The sequence below is a fragment of the Crinia signifera genome, chromosome 4, assembly GCF_055691185.1.
Source record: "Crinia signifera chromosome 4, ASM5569118v1, whole genome shotgun sequence".
NCBI classification, from domain to species: Eukaryota; Metazoa; Chordata; class Amphibia; order Anura; family Myobatrachidae; genus Crinia; species Crinia signifera.
In genome coordinates, this window is record NC_139220.1 from 115,944,782 (window position 1) to 115,964,463 (window position 19,682).

Here is a 19,682-nt window from a genome sequence, read left to right on the forward strand (position 1 = left end):
CCTGGTGACAGGTGTGACAGGCAGCCCCCCGGACAGGACACCCCCCGGACCGGAGGCTACAAGCTCCAAAATGCAGAGTTTGATGTCCGGTCCGGCGGTTTTATCCTGGTCCGGATTTCACCCATACCCAAAATTGCTATACGTCCAATATAACTTTGTATCAGTGTCTATATTCATTCTTTAATATCTACTACCTTTATTTCAGTACCCAAATAAAGCTGTTATGTAAACTTATACATCATTGCATGGAATTTATGGATCTATGGATCATCATATATTTGAGTGTAACTTTGAAAAATGCAAAAACCATCACTACATGCACAACACAATAAACCTCATTCTTTTATACAAACTAACAAAATACATCATAAAATGTTTATATTGGGTAATTGCCACCAGCTGGTTAAGGCTATATGAAGTTATCTTTAAATGATAGCTACAGTACAACTTGGAGTGAAACATATTGCCCAATCCCCACAAGTTTGTACCATACCACGCTCCGTCCAAAAGATGAAAGTTGAAGCCAGCAAGTGGCGCGCACCTCTGACGCCCCACGAGAGCGAGCACGCCGCTTGAGTGCGAGGGCGCGCAAGCAACAGTTGGTGCTGGCGTAGTGACGTCACAGTCCGGGATGCAGAGTAAGGGAGGCGGGGGAAGAACACGGCTGCCTGGTGAGTAGGACACAGCCACGGGATACCGGGGTTTCCAGGCAACGAGTTGAACGCGTCTCGGCTTTACTCTCCGGGGTAACACGGGGGACTCCACGCTGTGCCCCATGAGGAGTACGTACATAATTTGGCGGGACGGTTAAATACGGAGTGCAGCACAGCGCGACTAAACTAAGTGCACAGTACACTGTACAGAGGTTGGAGGGAAGCCTCTGCTTCTTTCCGAAACTCTGTATATATATATATATATATATATATATATATATATATATATATATATATGGAGTTAGTAATAGCCCGTGCAAAAGTTGCTGGATGATCTGAAAAATATGACCTGTTTGGGGTCTTGAGGACAGCTGTCACTGAGCTCTGACTGGAAAGGCTCCCATACACTACGCTAAGGTATTGTATGCAGCCTTGCATGCAATACCTTGGTGGGTGCCCGACTTGGATCAGATAGAATAAATCATATGCAGACCTTTTATTTACAGTATATCCTATACAATCTGTTATGGGCTGCAAGATATGACAAATTTGTGTGGCAGCCATGACAATTTCCAGTTCAGATGCACTTGTGACCGCAGATCATAATAGGTGGTAAGTTACATACGATATGGCACTTTTCACACGAGTTGGGTCGAAATTTTGTGAAAAAGGGCCATATTGTATAAGTATGGACACTTAAGGTGCCCATACTTATACAATATGGCTGGCCATATACACACGCCAACTTTCCTCCAACCATCCAACTAGATGGTTGGATGGAATAAAATCTGGTTCTGGATGGAAGCTAATCACTCAGACAAGGTAGTTGAATCTGTTTGGTTTAAACAATGTGACTGAATGCTATGTGACAATTTGCTCACAAGCCCATTTTCCTGGGCTTGTGAGCTGATTGTCATTTGCTCCTGTACAGTACCAGATTTTCAGTCCAACCAACTAGTTAGATGGTTGCATAAGCTGCACATCGGACCTGAGTCAGATGTATGATCGGAATGCCGAGCTCTGACTCTCCTCTCAGCAGCAGGGAATAGTGGTTGCATGCGATCCGTCACCTACCATCCGGGAAGGTCCCGGGCGGCTCGCAGGGCATCGGCTGCCCATACACTGCTGTGAGAGATTGCAGTAGTGTATGGCCAGCTTTACTATCCAGACTGGGGATAATCCGCTTATTGTGATGCACCAACACCTTTGCTTAAGTGTAGTTTTTAAACTCTTTTCACTTTAATAATAAAGATAGCTATACTTTTGATTTGCTATGTTCTTTGAAATTGTTTCTGTTTATATTATGTGACTTTTGTTAGACAGCACTGAACCATACATGGTTAGAACACAGATGATCTGAAATTGAGATTTGGTTGAGCCAATTAGATTTTATGCCTCCAACACAAGATGCAATGCGTGCATTTTGGTCGCATCTAGGCCCTTATTCTGGTTCACTTGCAAAGGCAAATTCCTTCTCAAATGAAAAAAATCAAACATGTGGGGCAGATGTAACACATGCAGATAAAATGACATTTGAGAGGGATTTTACTTCAAAGTGAGATCTATATTGCAGTGTAAAAATAAAGCAGTCAGTATTTTCCCTACACAGAAACAAACTAACACCCAAATGTAACACTCTGCACGTAGTGTTGCCCATTTGAGAAGGATTTTGCCTTTGTGTTGTGAGGGAACCATAATAACCCCCCTAGTTCAAAATGCATGCGATATGCTAAAGTAGCTGGCTTTTTTTAACTAGATGCAATGCGATCTAGTCCAAAAACTGCAGGCTGCACATGACAGGGTGCTCTTATATAATAGGCAGGGCTGGCAACAGAAATCTTGGGGCCCTATACACTGATATATCTGCTGGCTCCCACCCCCTATGCTGGAACATAAACTGGAATTGCCCTCTGCATATTACTGGAGTGGTGCGGAGCAGGGAGGTAGGGTTGGGGTCAGGGGGTGGATTGGAATGGAAAACCAGCCCCGGATATTTCTGGTAGCAGCCCTATTTCTGCAGCCTGCACGCTATCACACTGATGATCTCCTTCACCCCGCGGCCTGCGCTCTCACACCAATCCGCTCCTTTACCCCATGGCCTGCGTTCTCACACTAATCCACTCTATTACCCAATGGCCTGCGCTCTATCACACTGACGAGCTTCCTCACTGCACGGCCCCAGCGCTCTAACACACTGACATGCTTCCTCATCCGCGCTCTATCACACTGACGTGCTTCCTCACTGCGCGGCCCCAGCGCTCTACACACTGACATGCTTCCTCATCCCATGGCCTGCGCTCTCACACTGATGCCCCCCTCCACAGCCTAATACAGACCCTCCCTGCTGGTGCCTAACCCTTGTACTTTGTGGCTTAGCACTAAACCCCCATAATGTACACATAAAAATAAAAAATTCTCACAGTTCTTTAACGATCTGCTTAGTGGCGCATCAAGTTATATTACAAATATGTTTGTATATATCCTTCCAAAATGTGTGTGGAAACTGGCATAAGCTACTCAAATGTATTTTATATTTTTACCGGACATAAACTTGCCATGGCATTTAGGTATCCTACAGATTTTGGAATGTGTCACTGGTAAATAATAAATAAAATAATGACTGCAGAATGAAAACATTGGGCAGTATTCAATGACAATACTCGGCATGTGCAGCGAATCCTGTTTAGGATTTGCTGCACAGTCGTCGTGTTCTGGAGGGCTGGATTCAATGCCGCAGGGGCTCGCTGCCCCTGATGGTGTTTTTTAGCCCCTGCGGCGGACGCTGGCAGGCAGGGAGATGGAATCCTCCCTGCCTGCGCCGGACACTGTGGGGCAGAAGCAGGTCTCCCGGGGACATAGGCAGCAGAAGCTGCCACCCAGGAGTGCTAGCAGGGGACGCGGGTAGGGAGCTGCTTGCACTGCTCCCGATTGTGCATATGTAATGATCGGGAGCAGTGAATATATGAATATCTAATGAGCGGCCCCCTGCTGGCTGGTTATGTGTAAAAAATATATATATATATATATATATATATATTTTTTTTTTTTTTATTAAATATATATTAATTTGCTGTAAGCACATGATTAAAAATAGCATGCCCCTTCACATAATAAAATTCCTTTTTTTTTTTTTTACACCAAATGTAAAAAAAAAACACCTTTATTTTAAAAGTTTACATTCCAGTTCACCATAAAACGATTGCTACATGGTGACACACAGCCAAAATCACGTAGAAACCAATTTGCCATCTGATCATTGAATACGCTCATGGCGCATCACATTGAAAAACCACAGCGAATTGTGGTGACTATCAGACGGCGAATTGTCCATCATTCACTGTTCACTGTTGGCGAATATTGCACGTTGAACAGGGTGATTCACTTTTCATGAAAATAGTGCACATTCGCCGTAGAACATGGCGAATCAGCCTCATTGAATACTTCCTAATGTCTGGATGCGATCTTGAATAAATTAAGCACAATGATCATTCCTACAAACTTAGATGTTTTGCCTTTCAGTTATTCCATTTGCAACTCATTGCATATGTGTAAAATAGAGTAGTGTAGAACCTTCATTTGACATCTGTTATTCTGTATCCCATTTCCTGGTACAAAAAGAATGACCTAAAGCTGGATACACAGAATAAATGCAAACAATGCAATGTTGTCAATTCCCAGACAACAATATAGTGCATACACAATGTGCAATCTTGTAAAAGAAATTCAGTGGCCAGATCCATGAGTATGCTGTCGTTAACAAGATATCGTATTCAGATCTTTCTGTATGTTCGAAGTTTAGTATAAGCGGCAAACGACCAGCAGGAACGAGCTTGGGGATGGAGTGTACACACTGGTCGATTTACATCACTTCGCATTCAGAACGCTTTGTTTAAAATGTTCCATGTGTATGCAGCTTTAATTACAGTACATGACCAATGTACTGATGGAGCACATACAATGTATTAGCTGCATGACAGGAAGATCATGCCTCGTTTTCCTCACTCCGTACAGAGGTGCAGGAAAATCAGTGTAAATGGTACCTCAGTGGGCAAATATGTGCACATATTACCTAACTGAAATATTTTACTTAACAGAGAATATTGGCCCGTTTTTAATAGTATAAGAAGAAATATGATTCCTACTCTTATATGCCACATTACTAAGGATTTTTGTCCCCCGTGAACTGAGGCTCAACTGCTTTCCATGATCTTTTGCTGGGTAGATTCAAGAAGGGTCTGGACACCTTTGTGCACAAAGCTAAAAGGAATGCTGACACATGCTAGCTTGATGCAATTAGTAGTCAAATTTTTTAGTATCTAGACAGGAAGATATTGTTCCACTCAATTTATATTGGGCTTTGCTCTACTGAGAGTTTGTCTGCCTTCTCGATAAATTCACTGGTTGTGTGTGATGAAGCATGCAATTTGACTGATACATGTTCTCCCCCTCCCACTGAATACCTGTGTAAAATATTGAAATCTCTGTCATTTTTGCTTTTTACTACAGTATGTACTTAAGAAGTCTGTTAATGGCTAAACTATTTTTTTCTTTGCTCCCAGGAATAACCATGCAGGATAACATCAGATTTGCTTCAGCTGGTGATGATATTAAAATATGGGACTCCTCATCCATGACTGTGCTGGAGCAGTTCAACCCACATAGTGCATCACACCCTGTATCATCTTTGTGTTGGAGCAGTAACAGTATCCTTTAACAGGTGCACAGTGACTGTTCTATTGGCGCCTTTTATGCTGTTGTTACATTTATCAGAACTGAAATAATGTGTGATTTTATCAGACTTTATTTGAAATGTCTTTTAAGGCGTTTTTCCTTTTGTATTTTTCTAAAGAAAAGACAGTGAAATTTCAATTAATTAAAGTATAAGTTTAGCAATTTGCTTATAGAGATATTTTCTCTCTCTTTTTGTCTTCCAGTCAAATTATGTGTAGTAATACTCTCCCAATAACATAAATATCTTGAAGATGTGATCAGATGTTTTTATTTATATCTAAGGGGTGAGGCACTTTGGGTTTGCCGACTTGGCCCTTTGTTACCCAAAGGCCTGTATGAGCAGTCTGCTATAAATACTTTAATGTGATTTTACTAATTGTTTTATCCTTGGATGGATATCTACTGTATGTCCATTTAAAGTATGACTATAAGTATACCTTTAAATGTATATGCAATTTTTTTTGTATGGAGTGCTTGTGCCAGTGTTATTGTAATTTGTTTCTATGGTAATGGGTGTACACTCGTCTCTGTGCTGCAGCTGCTTCAGCTGCGCAATGATGACGTCACATGCTGCCGACCAGGTGCGTGGTTCTGCTCCGACATGGAGTTTACTCGGGTGTTTATAAGGTAAGCGCCTGTCACAATCTTGTTATCGTGATAAAAAATCCTTGTTAAACTAGGTGTAGATAAAGATAGTTTATGGTCATTAGCTAGATAAGTTAGTATCTCTTTAAGAATCTTGCAATAGAGGGCAACCTGTGACCAGGTAGTAAGGAGATGGAGGAAAAGGTCCACGGGTAGGAGAGCAAGCATGTAGGGATGATGTCTAACTGTACTCCTGCAGGTATCACTTATAAATGAGAAATAAAACACCTAATCTTCAGTGTGTAAGACTTATTGAAATAAACAAAGGTATGACAAGATGGGTTGGGATCATTTGGTCTACAGCATGATGGTCTACACCATTAGGCCGACATGGTTATAGGTCGAAAGGTCGTTAGTTCGACAATGTCTAGGTTGACAGTCAAAAGGTCGACATGGGGGTTTTCACAGTTTTTTCCCCATGTCGACCTAGACCCATGTCGACCTAATGGTGTCGACCTAATGACTTTCGACCATCATGCTGTAGACCAAATCCCATAAATATACAACACTAGGCATTGAAACATTACTCTTTACATGCCTGTATCCTGAGTATTTCTTTGTAGAGTCCCACACCTTTTGCCATGTTACTTTTGGTACCTTTTTTTTTCTCTGCACGCTCCTTCCCCTTTATTTACCAACACCAATTCTAATCAGCAGTCTGGAACAACACCCCTTTTCTACCACTTCACAGAGTTCCTTATCTCCAACCTTTCCTTTCCTTTCCCCTAGCTTCACCACATGGTTGTCTGTAGGATTAGGGGTTCATAAATTTTCTGAGAGGGAATCTGCATTAAGATGGAAATTCCCATGGCATTGTTGAACCTCAAATTTAGATGGTTAACCAAAAACAAGGTACATCGAATCAATTTTATTGGCCATGTATGCTTGCGTACACTAGGATTTTTTTGTGGATTACAGTGCAGCATCAAGCAGAGATGAAATGGGGGGGGGGGGGGATATTACATACATTCCATTAAGACATTATACACATTACATTGAGAGCATGAAGACATTACTTGCGGGGAACACATGCCCGCTGAGCTGCACAGCGCCTAGGCCACATCAGCTGCACCACTGGTCATTGCAGCAGCCAGGTAGGTAGCAATATAAGCAGGGACAGTACAGTTATTGGTACTTGTGTATTATAGCGGCTCCCCCGATGTGTATCGCGTGATGTTTGCATCGCATCGCATGGCATGCGATGCAACGCGGTTTTTGCCCCCTATGCGATGAAAGATCGTATAAGCACCATAAAGGGTGCTTTTAAGCACCCTAATGGGTGCTTACAATGTGAAATGCACCCCCACGCCACCCCCCCACTATAAACGTCAACCCGAAGCGTGGCGAGCTCAGCGGTACGCGTCCTCCGACCTTTTCATACCTCCACTATCCACGTCGGCGTGTAGTTGAGAATAGAAAGTGTGGCGAGCCACCAAGCCCGAAGCGTGGCGAGCGCAGCGTATACCTTCACAGGTATCGGAGTCCCCTCGCGGGCTTCACAGGTATCCGCGTCCCCTCGCGGGGCTCGCCACGCTTCGGACTCGGTGGCTCGCTGCGCTCACCACACTTTCTATTCTCAACTCCACGCCGACGTGGATAGTGGGGGTATGAAAAGGTCGAAGGACGCGTACCGCCGCCTCTCGCTGCGCTCGCCACGCTTCGGGTTCACTTTTATAGTTGGGGGGGGGGGGCAGGTGGCGTGGTGGTGCATTTCACATTGTAAGCACCCATTAGGGTGCTTATACAATGTTTAATCGCATCGCATTATATGCCATGTACAATGTCATACAATTTTAAAATGGTATGACATTGTACAGTATCGCGCGATATCGCGTCGCATCGCATGCCTTATGGTATGCGATGCGATGGGTGCCGCCAAAATACACAAGTACCAAGTTATCGCACCGGGAACACATACACGCTGAGCTGCGCAGCGCCTAGACAGCCATCAGCCAACAAGCCAGAATTCTCTCCCCAGTAAATACTACCTTAGTACTTAATTGCCAAGCACTCTTGTTCAGCAGTTGAGTACTTGTGTCCCCTGGTGCAATGTGGTTGCTTGTGCGGTGGAGTTGCGATAGTGTCGCAGTAGTAGGCTGGAGGTGAAATGAAGTCAAGCTGTTTGCGTTTGTGGAACATAGGTGTGGAATTGTTGCATGAGCAATATGGTTTCATACTGGATGGAACATCTACACTTGTGAATGAACAGTCATAATATTTGAATATTTGTATGTAATGATATGGGACAGGTGAACAGGAGTCTTAAACTCTCCAGATGTGGTTGAACATAATCTACTTATCCTGTTTGTATTAGTGGCAGAAGCGGTGGTGGGTACAGTATCACTGAGGGCATATAATAATGTGATCTTGGGTTACTGGTTTTTTTTTTTTTTTTGTGGCCAATTATGGATCTACTGTAACTTTGTTGTCTAAGTTGAGGCTGTGAGGTGTTTGTTTTTTAAGTTCATACATCCACCTGAGCTCTATGGTGTTAATTGGATGTATGAAATTGGCCCCCTTCCAGTCAAGGTGTACTTCCTTTATGCCTATAATGTGTAAGGATCTGGGACCACTGTTATGGTGGGTTTTGTAATGCTTGGATAGGTTGTGGTCCTCACGCCCTCTTTTGATATTCTATATGTGCTCGCTGATGTGCACTTTCAGGGGTCTTATGGTGGGTCCTACATACTTGTGACATCTACATTCTAAGAGGTATATCAATCCTTTGTTGTTACAAGTCATGTTGCTCTTGATTTGTGGAGATGTGTTTGTGTAAGTGGATTCGATGCTGGTGTTTGTTTAGGATGCACAACCTAGACAACAGAGCACCAAACACCAGCATCAAATCCACTTACGCAAACCGAACTCCCCACAGATGTAGAAGCTGTTCTTGGATGTGCTGGTACTAACGGTGGGTTGAGCCATGCCTTTGGGAGGCATGTGGTTGTGTACTAATTTTTCTAAAAACTGCCTTTGGTTGAATGGAGATGTGGTCTGATGGAGGTTCGTCTTATCTGAGTAATGGGCAATGATTTCTTAGAATTTGATGTATTTTGCCTGCCTGCTGAGAATAAATAGTGATCATGACTATATTGCTGCCCATACACGCCCCGATATGGGCGTGCGTTATGGGCATGCGTTCCGTGCTTAACAAGCACGCATCACATTGCATTGCCTATGCATGCAATGCAATGTGATGAAAACTAAGTACAAAAGTATGTGCAAGCACATACTTTTTGTACTGTGCGATGAGGTGCCTCTGGAGCGCGCACCTCAAAGCACATCCCGCATCGCAGCATGTATGGGCTGCTTATTACAATTTAGACTATCTGCATACAATATATACAATTTAGACTATCTGCATACAATTTAGACTATATAGTGCAGATCTGCACTATATAGTCTATGCAGCCAAGACTTTCTGGCTGCGATACGAGAGCGTGCATCGGGATTGCAAGGGTTAAAACCTGTGTGATCTGCATGAGATCCAGATGAGATTTTGACTATATAGTCAAAATCTTATGCACATTGTACAAGCGTGTACACACCATCTTGGGGTTTGATATCTGATACCCTTGTTTGTATGTATGTCAGAAGGTAATTTCATCAATGTCTTCCTGGAATGCCTGTTCTGGTGTGTACACACGTTAGATGTGCCTTAAGATCCTATCCATGATCTGATCAGATCCATGATCTGATCAGATAGGATCGTGGATAGGATCTTAAGGCACATCCGATTTGCATCCTATCTTGACTATATAGTGCAGATCTGCACTATATAGACAAGGCAGCCAAGACTTTCTGGCTTCCGATACATGAACGCGCATCGGGATCGCAAGGGTTAAAACCCTTGCGATCTGCATCCGATGCCGATCCGATGTTGACTATATCGTCAACATCGGAAAGGAAATCGGACCGTGTGTACACAGCATTCTACTTGATACGAGATGTAGTGTTTTTCTGTGAATTGTGGGGCTAATTCTTTACCCTGTGATTAGTCTGGTCTAAGTCAGATAAATTGTCCCTTGAGCCAGTCTGAGAGACACTACTCACATTCTCAACCACCTAGTTTGGATGATGTCAGCTTATGGATAAAATGAAACTATACATGTCTACAGATTTTCTATATGTTTTTGTATGGAACTAAGGATCTTCTACAAATATCTTGATATCTAAGAATTCGACTTGTTGTCTGCTGTAATTGATGTAAATATTTGGTATTTTTGATGTTTAAGTAAGTGAGAAATGTCTGGAGGAATGATTCCGACCCCGCCAGATGAAGAGAATGTCCTCTGTATACCTGGCCCAGAGTATGGATTTTCCCCAAAGTCATGGTTTCAACATATGTAGTGTTTCTTCTACCAACTCATGAACAGATTGTCGGAATTTGGTGCAAATCTCATATCCATTGCAGTCCCTGTTGTTTGTAAATAGAATTGGTTTTCAAACCAAACATAGTTGTACTTTAGTATTAAGTTGATGCTGTCAATGATGAAGTTACGTTGGTCAGGTGTCATTTTCAGGTCTTATTGAAGATAATTGGTACTGGTGATGCCCTGTTCGTGGTCTGTCAATATAATGTCAATATAATGATGTGTTTGATGTGACTAGCCAAAAGTTGTCCTCCCATGTAATGTCCTGTAGGTGGTTGAGAATGTTAGTAGTCTCTCTCAGACAGGACGGTTGTAGTAAGGTGTAATGGTATTCAGACCGATTTGATGAGATCCCTGAAATGATAGATCTCCCTGGAGGGTGTATTGGGTTTTTGTGAAAACTTAGGTAAATGGTAAAATACCAGAATAACCTGTCATGGGCTGGGCTGTATAAATTTTTGGTTGAGAACCCCTGTGGTTAGTCAGTTTATGAAGGTGTTTTTCTAATTGTTTCTGATAAGGATCTGTGGGATCCTGGTGTAGTTTCATGTACTGTATGTGTGTTCGTTGCTCTGTCTTCTGTGTGCTTCGTGTAGATAATGTAAGGATGACCGCACCACCACCCTTTTTATAAGCTGGTTTAATTATTCTGGAGTTGTTGTCCTTAAGTTCTTTTAGGGCATTGAGTTTCTTCTTGGTTAAGTTATTGGTGCTGGTTCTTGAAAGTATGTGCTCAATGACATTTTCTACCATTTTAACAAATGCGTTAAACTGGGGTCAATTCATGTGGCTAGGATAGAAATCTGATGGGGGTCTCCAGCTGGTGTGTTTGTATGGTGCTATGTCCTGTCCATTTGGTCCTGGTGTTGTGGACAATAAATATTTTTTGTGAGAAAATTTGCGTGGGAGTTTGTGACGGTCTAGGTATGTCTGGAGTTTGTTTGTAGGTGCAAACTCGAGTCCTTTGTCATGAAGTTGTAGGTGATCGTCTAATATGGTCTGATAGTTTAGGTTAAAGATCCTACTTCTTGTTTTTGTTCTGTTTGTTTTCTTTGGTTTTGTCCCCTCCTCTACATCTCCTTCTTGTCCGGCTAACCTTCTGTTTTGTTCTTGTTCTTGTTATGTTCTGTGTGATGTCTGATTGTTTTGATTGTGGTTTGTTCCCTAAAAAAAAAAAAAGAAGGATGTTGATTGACACGTGATGTGCCTGTTGTCAAGGTTGTTGGTGATGGACTGATTGGGCTGTGTGTGTGTGTGTGTGTGTGTGTGTGTATATAGGTATAGAGGGGGATCGGTCGATCTATATCATTACATGATGATGAAATAGTGCCAGCTGGAATTGCTTTTTTGGACCCTTGTGGGTTTTTTTTTATTTCCAAGTACTTTTAAAGTGCAGTTTTTACTGTATGTCAACTGTATTGTCCTGATGACGGACCCCGGCCCGAATCGCCATTAACATGCAGTAAAAACTGTACTTTAAAAGTGCCTGGAGTGACATCTATTTCTTGCCAAGCATCTAATTACCGGAGAGACCCTCCGGGAGACGGGCACCCAAGCCAAGGTCAACTGAGTGGAGCTGGTGGCAGAGTAAAGTGCCAGACCCTGAAATTTTTAAGCCTGTACCATTCCATTAATGTTTCTGTGCTACTATACCAGCACAAGTCATAGACTACTTTCTTTTTAATTTACCGTTTTGTTTTCTAGAAGTCTTCTCTTTATGAAAATAGAATTTCCTTTAGAACACTTGACACAGGGCCTTGTTCTGGTTCAAGTTGGATGCATCTTGCTATCCTTTGCAAACTGCACTTATGTCAGCAACTCCTATCTGTGCTGGTTTGGTATCGCACAAAGTGTTTTCTGGGGCAAGCCGCTCCCCAAGTAGCCATATAAATGTGAGTTTCAGGGTAGTTATCCTGCATACACACTTAACAGGCGTGCCTCCTGGAAGTGACTTGAGGCTTTGCCCAACTTTCATGGGTGTGGACTGACATGGGCCCTCTTTTTTTTTCTGTTTTGTACCTAGCATGGGTTAGGTACAAGTGTTTATAGTAATGATAACATCTGCAATTACAACAGCTGTGAGCAATACTAGAACAACATGGGCTGTCTGTAATGCCAATGAGGAAGAGCTTTTTGCAGAAAATGTAAATTATCAAAAAAATGAATGCAGCTCAATGGCAAATTTAAATTTTTGTTCAGTTGTGAGACATTTTTATTGGCACAAACGTGCGTAATTCATTAAATATGCTGCCCCCATTAAAAAATAAAACCTCTAGTCCGTAATTGGTAAAGTGGTTTTTATTCTATCAAAAATACTTTACGTACTCTGTTTAACATAACCAATTGAAGATCAATAAATTTTATTTCGGTAGACAGCTAAGTAGAGTTAAAATACTAAAGGAAGGTAGAGTAATATAACTTTCTTTGCAGTGTGATTCCTACATCAATCAATCATTGATGGAAAAGGAGACAATTTGTATTAGGGCAGTGGACCATTTCTGCTTAGAACACATTTGTTTCCTTTAAGTTTGTCTCTAGTGCCGTATAAACAAACATCTAATGCATTATTCGCACCTTGCAATAAACATTGGAAAGCGACTTTGGTCAGTCCATCAACATAGTAAAAGTAATTGCTGTAATTGGCATTGTGATAGTTGATTTATTTGTATTTCAGTGCAATTACTCCGTGTTCAAGTTTGCAGTAAAGCTAATGTCTAGTAACCACCCTCCTGCTTTAAAAAAGTGTTTGATTGTACTTCAATTACTAATGGGTAATATAGTACTTTGTTGGAGAGAAATAATTGCATGTGGTTACTACACTGCTCAAAAAAACAAAGGGAACACTAACATAACACATCCTGGATCTGATTGAATGAAATATTCTTATTAAATACTTTGTTCTTTACATAGTTGAATGTGCTGACAACAAAATCACACAACAATTATCAATGGAAATCAAATGTATTAACCCATGGAGATCTGGATTTGGAGCAACACTCAAAATTAAAGTGGAAAACACACTACAGCAGTGTTTTTCAACCACTGTGCCGTGGCACACTAGTGTGCCTTGAGCTGTTCTCAAGTGTGCCCCCAGATCTAGAGATGCCCAAACCAGTTTACAGCCACTAGTTCAACTGTTATTTACTGATCTTTTCTGTTTATGTGAAGGGCCAATGTATTTTATTTTTGTTACCTGTGGGACCAGTGTGATTGTTTTTTTTTTTATATGAGGGGCAATAGGTTGTTTTTTTTTCCTGTGGGGGGCCAATGTGTTTTGCCCTGTGGGGATCTCATGGTGTGCCTTGGCAATTTTAAAATCTTATTTAGTGTGCCGCAAGGTAAAAAGGTTGAAAATGACTGCACTACAGGCTGATCCAACTTTGATGTAATGTCCTTTAAAACAAGTCAAAATGAGGCTCGGTAGTGTGTGTGTGTGTGGCCTCCACGTGCCTGTATGACCTCCCTACAGCGCCTGGGCACGCTCCTGATGAGGTGCGAGATGGTCTTCAAAGGAATCTCCTCCCAGACCTGGACTAAAGCATTCGCCAACTCCTGGACAGTCTGTGGTGCAACGTGGCGTTGGTGGATGGAGCGAGACAGGATGTCCCAGATGTGCTCAATTGGATTCAGGTCTGGGGAAAGGGCGGGCCAGTCCATAGCATCAATGCCTTTGTCTTGCAGGAACTGCTGACACACTCCAGCCACAGGAGGTCTAGCATTGTCTTGCATTAGGAGGAACCCAGGGCCAACAGCACTAGCATATGGTCTCACAGGGTGGTCTGAGGATCTCATCTCGGTACCTAATGGCAGTCAGGCTACCTCTGGCGAGCACATGGGGGGCTGTGCGGCCTCACAAACAAATGCTGACCTACTGCCAAACCGGTCAGGCTGGAGGATGTTGCAGGCAGCAGAACGTTCTCCTTGGCGTCACATCTGTCAAGTGCTCAGTGTGAACCTGCTTTCATCTGTGAAGAGCACAGGGCTCCAGTGGCGAATTTTCCAATCTTGGTGTTCTCTGGCAAATGCCAAACATCCTGCACAGTGTTGGGCTGTAAGCACAACCCCCACCTGTGGACATTGGGCCCTCATACCACCCTCATGGAGTCTGACCGTTTGAGTAGACACATGCACATTTGTGGCCTGCTGGAGGTCATTTTGCAGGTCTCTGGCAGTGCTCCTCCTGTTCCTCCTTACACAAAGGCAGAGGTAGCGGTCCTTCTGCTGTGTTGTTGGCCTCCTCCACATCCCCTGATGTACTGGCCTGTCTCCTGGTAGTGCCTCCATTCTCTGGACACTACACTGACAGACACAGCAAACCTTCTTACCACAGCTTGCATTGATGTGCCATCCTGGATAAGCTGCACTACCTGAGCCACTTGTGTGGGTTGTAGCCTCCGTCTCATGCTATCACTAGAGTGAAAGCACCGCCAGCTTTCAAAAGTGACCAAAACATCAGCCAGAAAGCATAAGAGCTGAGAAGTGGTCTGTGGTGACTACCTAGAGAACAACTCCTTTATTGGGGGTGTCTTGCTAATTGCCTATAATTTCCATCTGTTTATTCCATTTGCACAACAGCATGCACAATTGATTGTCAATCAGTGTTGCTTCCTAAGTGGACCGTTTGATTTCACAGAAGTGTGATTGACTTGGAGTTACATTGTGATATTTAAGTGTTCCCTTTATTTTTTTGAGAATGTATATACCACCATGTCAATTTTTCTTTTTAGCAATTAGGTTTGCAAAATACTGCTTTGTCCAGTGTCTCAATTGGGTATATTCAATGGTTTATGTGATCTGTGACAGCGACTGATCGCTGTCAAAGCTTGCACGTTCAGTATTCAACCGACCCCCAGCACACGCTGTTTCCATTTTGCTGTGTTTTTGCAGCGTCGTGACCGCCAAAACAGCGAGGCTCGTGGCTCAGTGCAGAGTGTTCCTTGCACTAGCCATAAGCCTCACTGTTTGGAGGCATCCTCGTCGTTATCAGACAGTGAGGGTTCCCCAGAACATTGAATTTGGTGAGCGGCTGGTGCGGGGGTCCATGCCCGCTCTTTATTTAAGTCTTCTGTTTGGGACTTAGAATTGTTACTAAAGTGTTGATATGCTACATTTAGTCAAAAAAGTAATTTTAGTGATATTGTACAATCATTTCCTGACCAGATTTTCCCCCTAGCATGGTGGTCTATAGATCACCCCAGTGTGAATAATGTCCTTTTATGGTCATTGAAAGGGCCTCCGTTTATTCATCCTATGATCTTTCTCATTATGTCCTTACTAAAGAACGTGCAACCTGGTATAGTTATGTGGTCATGTTTTTCTTTGTAGCAAGGCTCTGTAATGGCTGCAATATCCAATTCATCCCTTGCTACTATTGCATTTAGTCCTGGAGTTTTATTTCTCAAGCTCATAGCATTTGCACAATAAAGGTGATTTCAATGGATAAGGCCTAGATCTTGGGTGAAATAGGCCAAAATCGAATGTGTTTGGAACACCATCCGATCCGATGTGTGCACATTGGATCATAGTCAGAGGTCGGACCTGCTTGCATGTCCGACCTCTGACTCGGACCCCCTCACAGTGGCGGACAAAGGGGTCACATGCGATACATTACATGTCAGAGCACCGTATGTGATCCAACCCGGCAGCTCAAGGGGTATGTGATGGCCATACACTGCTGCAAGAAGTCGCAGTAGTGTATGTCCACCTTTTTAGATGAAAGTTTTTGCTTGTGCATCTCCTATTCGTAGCATGTTTAGACACAGGTCAGTACATACCATGTTAGTTTACAGGTTGGAATCGACTGGTCTCAGATTTTGTTCATTTCTAGATATGCTTCTGTTATAAATATGAATATTAGCTGCCCCATAAGCACACTAGCTGCCACATAAGCTAAGTTACAGTAAAGACCCATACACACAGCGCTATTTCTAAGTGTTCTGTATAGGTTGCTTAGAAATGAAGCACATATCTCCCTGTGTGTACAGGCCATAGCGATGTGCAAACTCACGCATGTCTGGTTACTTGATCTTGACTGCATGCAGTTAAAATCAAGTCAGATCGCCAGTGTTCTCACCAGAAAACACTGGCCACACAGATCGCTCGGCACACGTCGTGGGTGCATCACACTGCGCTGCGATGTGCTGAGCAATCTGAGCTTAAGAACCTCGCTCAGGATGGGGCAAAAGTCTGATTTAGACACATGCATATACACCAATTTGTTCGCTCATAAAGAAGAGCAATTGTAATGTTTGAGTAAATATCAGGCAGTAAAACCCATAAACTATTCTTAACTGAACTATGCTTCATTGAATATTCAGGAATAAGGATTACAGACCAGTTATGAAATCACATATGTTTAAAAACACAGATAAGATTGCAGGTTGGATTTGCTGGTAGTTAATACTTTCAGAGATATTTGTGTGAATGTTTTCTTCTTTCTTTGTCCTGTTTAAGTAAAAAAAAAAAACAATCATACAATTTTTAACCCTTTTGAGTGCCAACATCTGTGAAAGATGCACAAAATATCCACTAAAAATGCCTCCGTCCCTCCCATTTGTAATATAAATTCAAATAAAAGATGTATCGTAATAAAATATTATATTTCCTATATAAGGTAAACTTTAAATGTTATGATAAATAAAAATGTTTGCTTGCCAATTTTTACACCCATCGACAAATTTGCTTGGCACTCTAAAGGGGCTTACACATGTAGAGATGTGTGCTAAGCTATTAAGGGTAGGTGATTTCCCTGTGTCCAGATCACCCATGGAGAGCACATACACATGCAGTGCTTAGTGATTTTCCTTAAGCAACTACCTCACGCAAGAATTCCCCTGTACTTGACTCCCGTGAAAGTCTCCAGGTGGGTGATCGGGCCACTCAGGCAGTCTACAGGGGCCGCATAGGGCTTGAGGTTCCCCACCCCTGTCTTTAAAGAATGGTTACTATGCATGTACAGTATATAAAATAAGTTCAAGGCTAATACATTCACACCCGACTTACAAAGTCAATACTAAAACAATGCAAAAAGAATTATTTCTCTTTCAATGGTCCTGGTGACACAGCTCAACACTGGGATGTAGGAGGGTCCGAAGGAGCCAGGCACCTATCCTAAAGCTTTAGAGGGTAGGCTCCTCCCCTACTGCATCCCGGACTCTTCAGTTCGTGTTAGGTGCCCACTGGAGTGGGTGCTATTCTAAAGGGCTGCAGGAGCAGCCGAAGAATTAGAGTAGTTAGGGAATTTTTATTGTTTTATTAACTTTCACCCTAGCTAGGTAGGCACAGTGTGAGGATTCTCATAGTGAATCCTCACACTGCTAGCGCAGCAGGAGCTGACAGAATCGCGTCCTGTCAGCTCACTGTGCACAGGGGAGACGCTGTCTGGCCTCCCTGTGCAGCGCTTACAGCTTCTATTGAGAAGCTGCCTGGGCTCCGGAGTACCCTGAAACCGGCTCCACGTTTAGGTGGGGATCATGGGGGACAGGCGCTCCGTGATGGCGGCGGCCATTTTATGCGGAGCTTACACGCTGAGCTCCTATATGAGAGGACAGCAGCGTTGTGACAGGCATGTTCCAAGTGGTCCCCAGTCGAGGGGGAGACACTGGAACTAGGAAATCCTACCTAGGGAGCGGCTGACTGGGGGTGGTTGGCGCCAAAAGGTCACGGACCCCGCAGCAGCAGGGACTTTTGGTCTCTTCCCTCACTCTGTGTTTGGCGCCTTTCAGAACGCTTGCAGCGCAGCTGAGCTGGCTTACTGATCCTGGCAGAGTGATTTGGATTTCCTGGGCATCGTTTCCCCGCATCTGAAACCAACAGACAGCTAAGTGATTGGGTGCATTGACTCTATAAACGCTGGTACATTGTTTGCACTGTGTATGTAATGTGTATATATATATATATATATATATATATATATATATATATATATATATATATATATATATATATATATATATATATGTATATATATGTGTGTGTGTGTGTGTGTGTATATATATATATATATATATATATATATATATATATATATATATATAATATATATATTAATTATATTATATATTTTCACTTGCATCATGTCTGAGCATCAGGCTGTGGTTTTGGGGGAGGGAGCCCTTATTGCACTGAGCGCGTGCAATGTATGCACACAGAAATTTGTCCCTGAGCAGATGGCCAAGGGGGGCTTATGTATTACTTGCGCTGCTGTGAGACCCATGGGGAGTGAAGCCCATAGGGCAGAGCAGATTGAACCCGCGTGGGCCAGTGCCCTAGGCAGGTCAGTGAACGCTTTGGTGCAGCTTCTGGACAGGCAGAGTGATGGGTTGGTAGAATCACAGAGACCTATGCCATCATCTCAGCAGTCTTCTGGCTCCTTGCCTCTTACCCAGTCAGATCCTGCTCTTATTCAGGTGATGCAGGATACTGCTAAGGGGATCAATAGGTTTAGTGAAATACTAGACAAAATGGATGACGTTGCAGGGACCCCTAAAAGGTCTTATGCTATGCCTTCTTTGGCAGATGAGGAGGAGGGAGTGTATACTGACATCCCCAGGGATCAGGGTGATGATTTTGAAGAGACCTCTTCTGCTGGTATAGAGGATCTTCTTGTAGCTGTGAAACAAGCTTTAAAACTGTCTGTGGAGGATAAGACTCCTGTTAAAGGTGTTTTTAAGCGACAGCGGAAGGAGGCTGTCACTTTTCCTTCAGATGAGGGGTTACAGGAATTGTTGGAAGGGGCTTGGAAAACTTCTGATAAGAGGCTACAGATGCCTAAGAGATTCCTTAGTCTGTACCCCATGCCAGAGTCTCATGCGGAGCTCTGGGAAAAGGTACCAGTTGTGGACGCTTCAGTGGCACGTTTGTCCAAGGCTACTGTATTGCCAGTACAGGGCGGTGCAGCTTTTAAAGATTCTGTGGATAAAAAGCTGGAGGGTAACCTCAAGGCTATTTTTGAAGGGGTGGGATTCACTCTACGCCCCCTTATTGCTTCAGCCTGGGTCTCTAAGGCCATGATTGAATGGGCTGATGAATTATGCACCATGCTGCAGGCAGACCCTGGTGCATTGCTGCTGGCAGAGAAAATGAAGGCAGCTGCAGAGTATGTGGTGGAAGCAGAGGAGGAAGCTCTTAAAATGGCGACCAGAGTATCCACAGTCTCTATTAATGCCAGGAGAGTGCTCTGGCTTAAGGCCTGGGAAGCGGACAATGAGTCCAAAAAGGCCCTAGAAACTTTAGCTTTCAAGGGAAAGTTACTATTTGGAACAGAACTAGAGGAAATGAT

At 43.1% G+C, this 19,682-nt stretch overlaps 1 protein-coding gene across 3 annotated transcripts in view; it reads left to right on the forward strand.

Moving 5' to 3' along the window:
- The first annotated feature begins 522 nt into the window (after positions 1-522).
- NEDD1 (NEDD1 gamma-tubulin ring complex targeting factor) overlaps positions 523-19,682 on the forward strand; it is a 79,263-nt gene continuing 60,103 nt past the window's right edge. For 2 of the 3 annotated variants that reach the window (XR_014473411.1, XM_083182297.1), the window contains exons 1-2: positions 523-671; positions 5,213-5,356. Coding sequence is in view for 2 of the 3 variants with exons in the window: in XM_083182297.1 (XP_083038423.1) it covers positions 632-671; positions 5,213-5,356 (184 nt within the window). In the remaining variant the exon portion in view is untranslated. Of the gene's footprint in view, positions 783-5,212; positions 5,357-19,682 lie in introns of all 3 variants that reach the window. The other variant, XM_083182298.1, reaches the window with a different exon arrangement.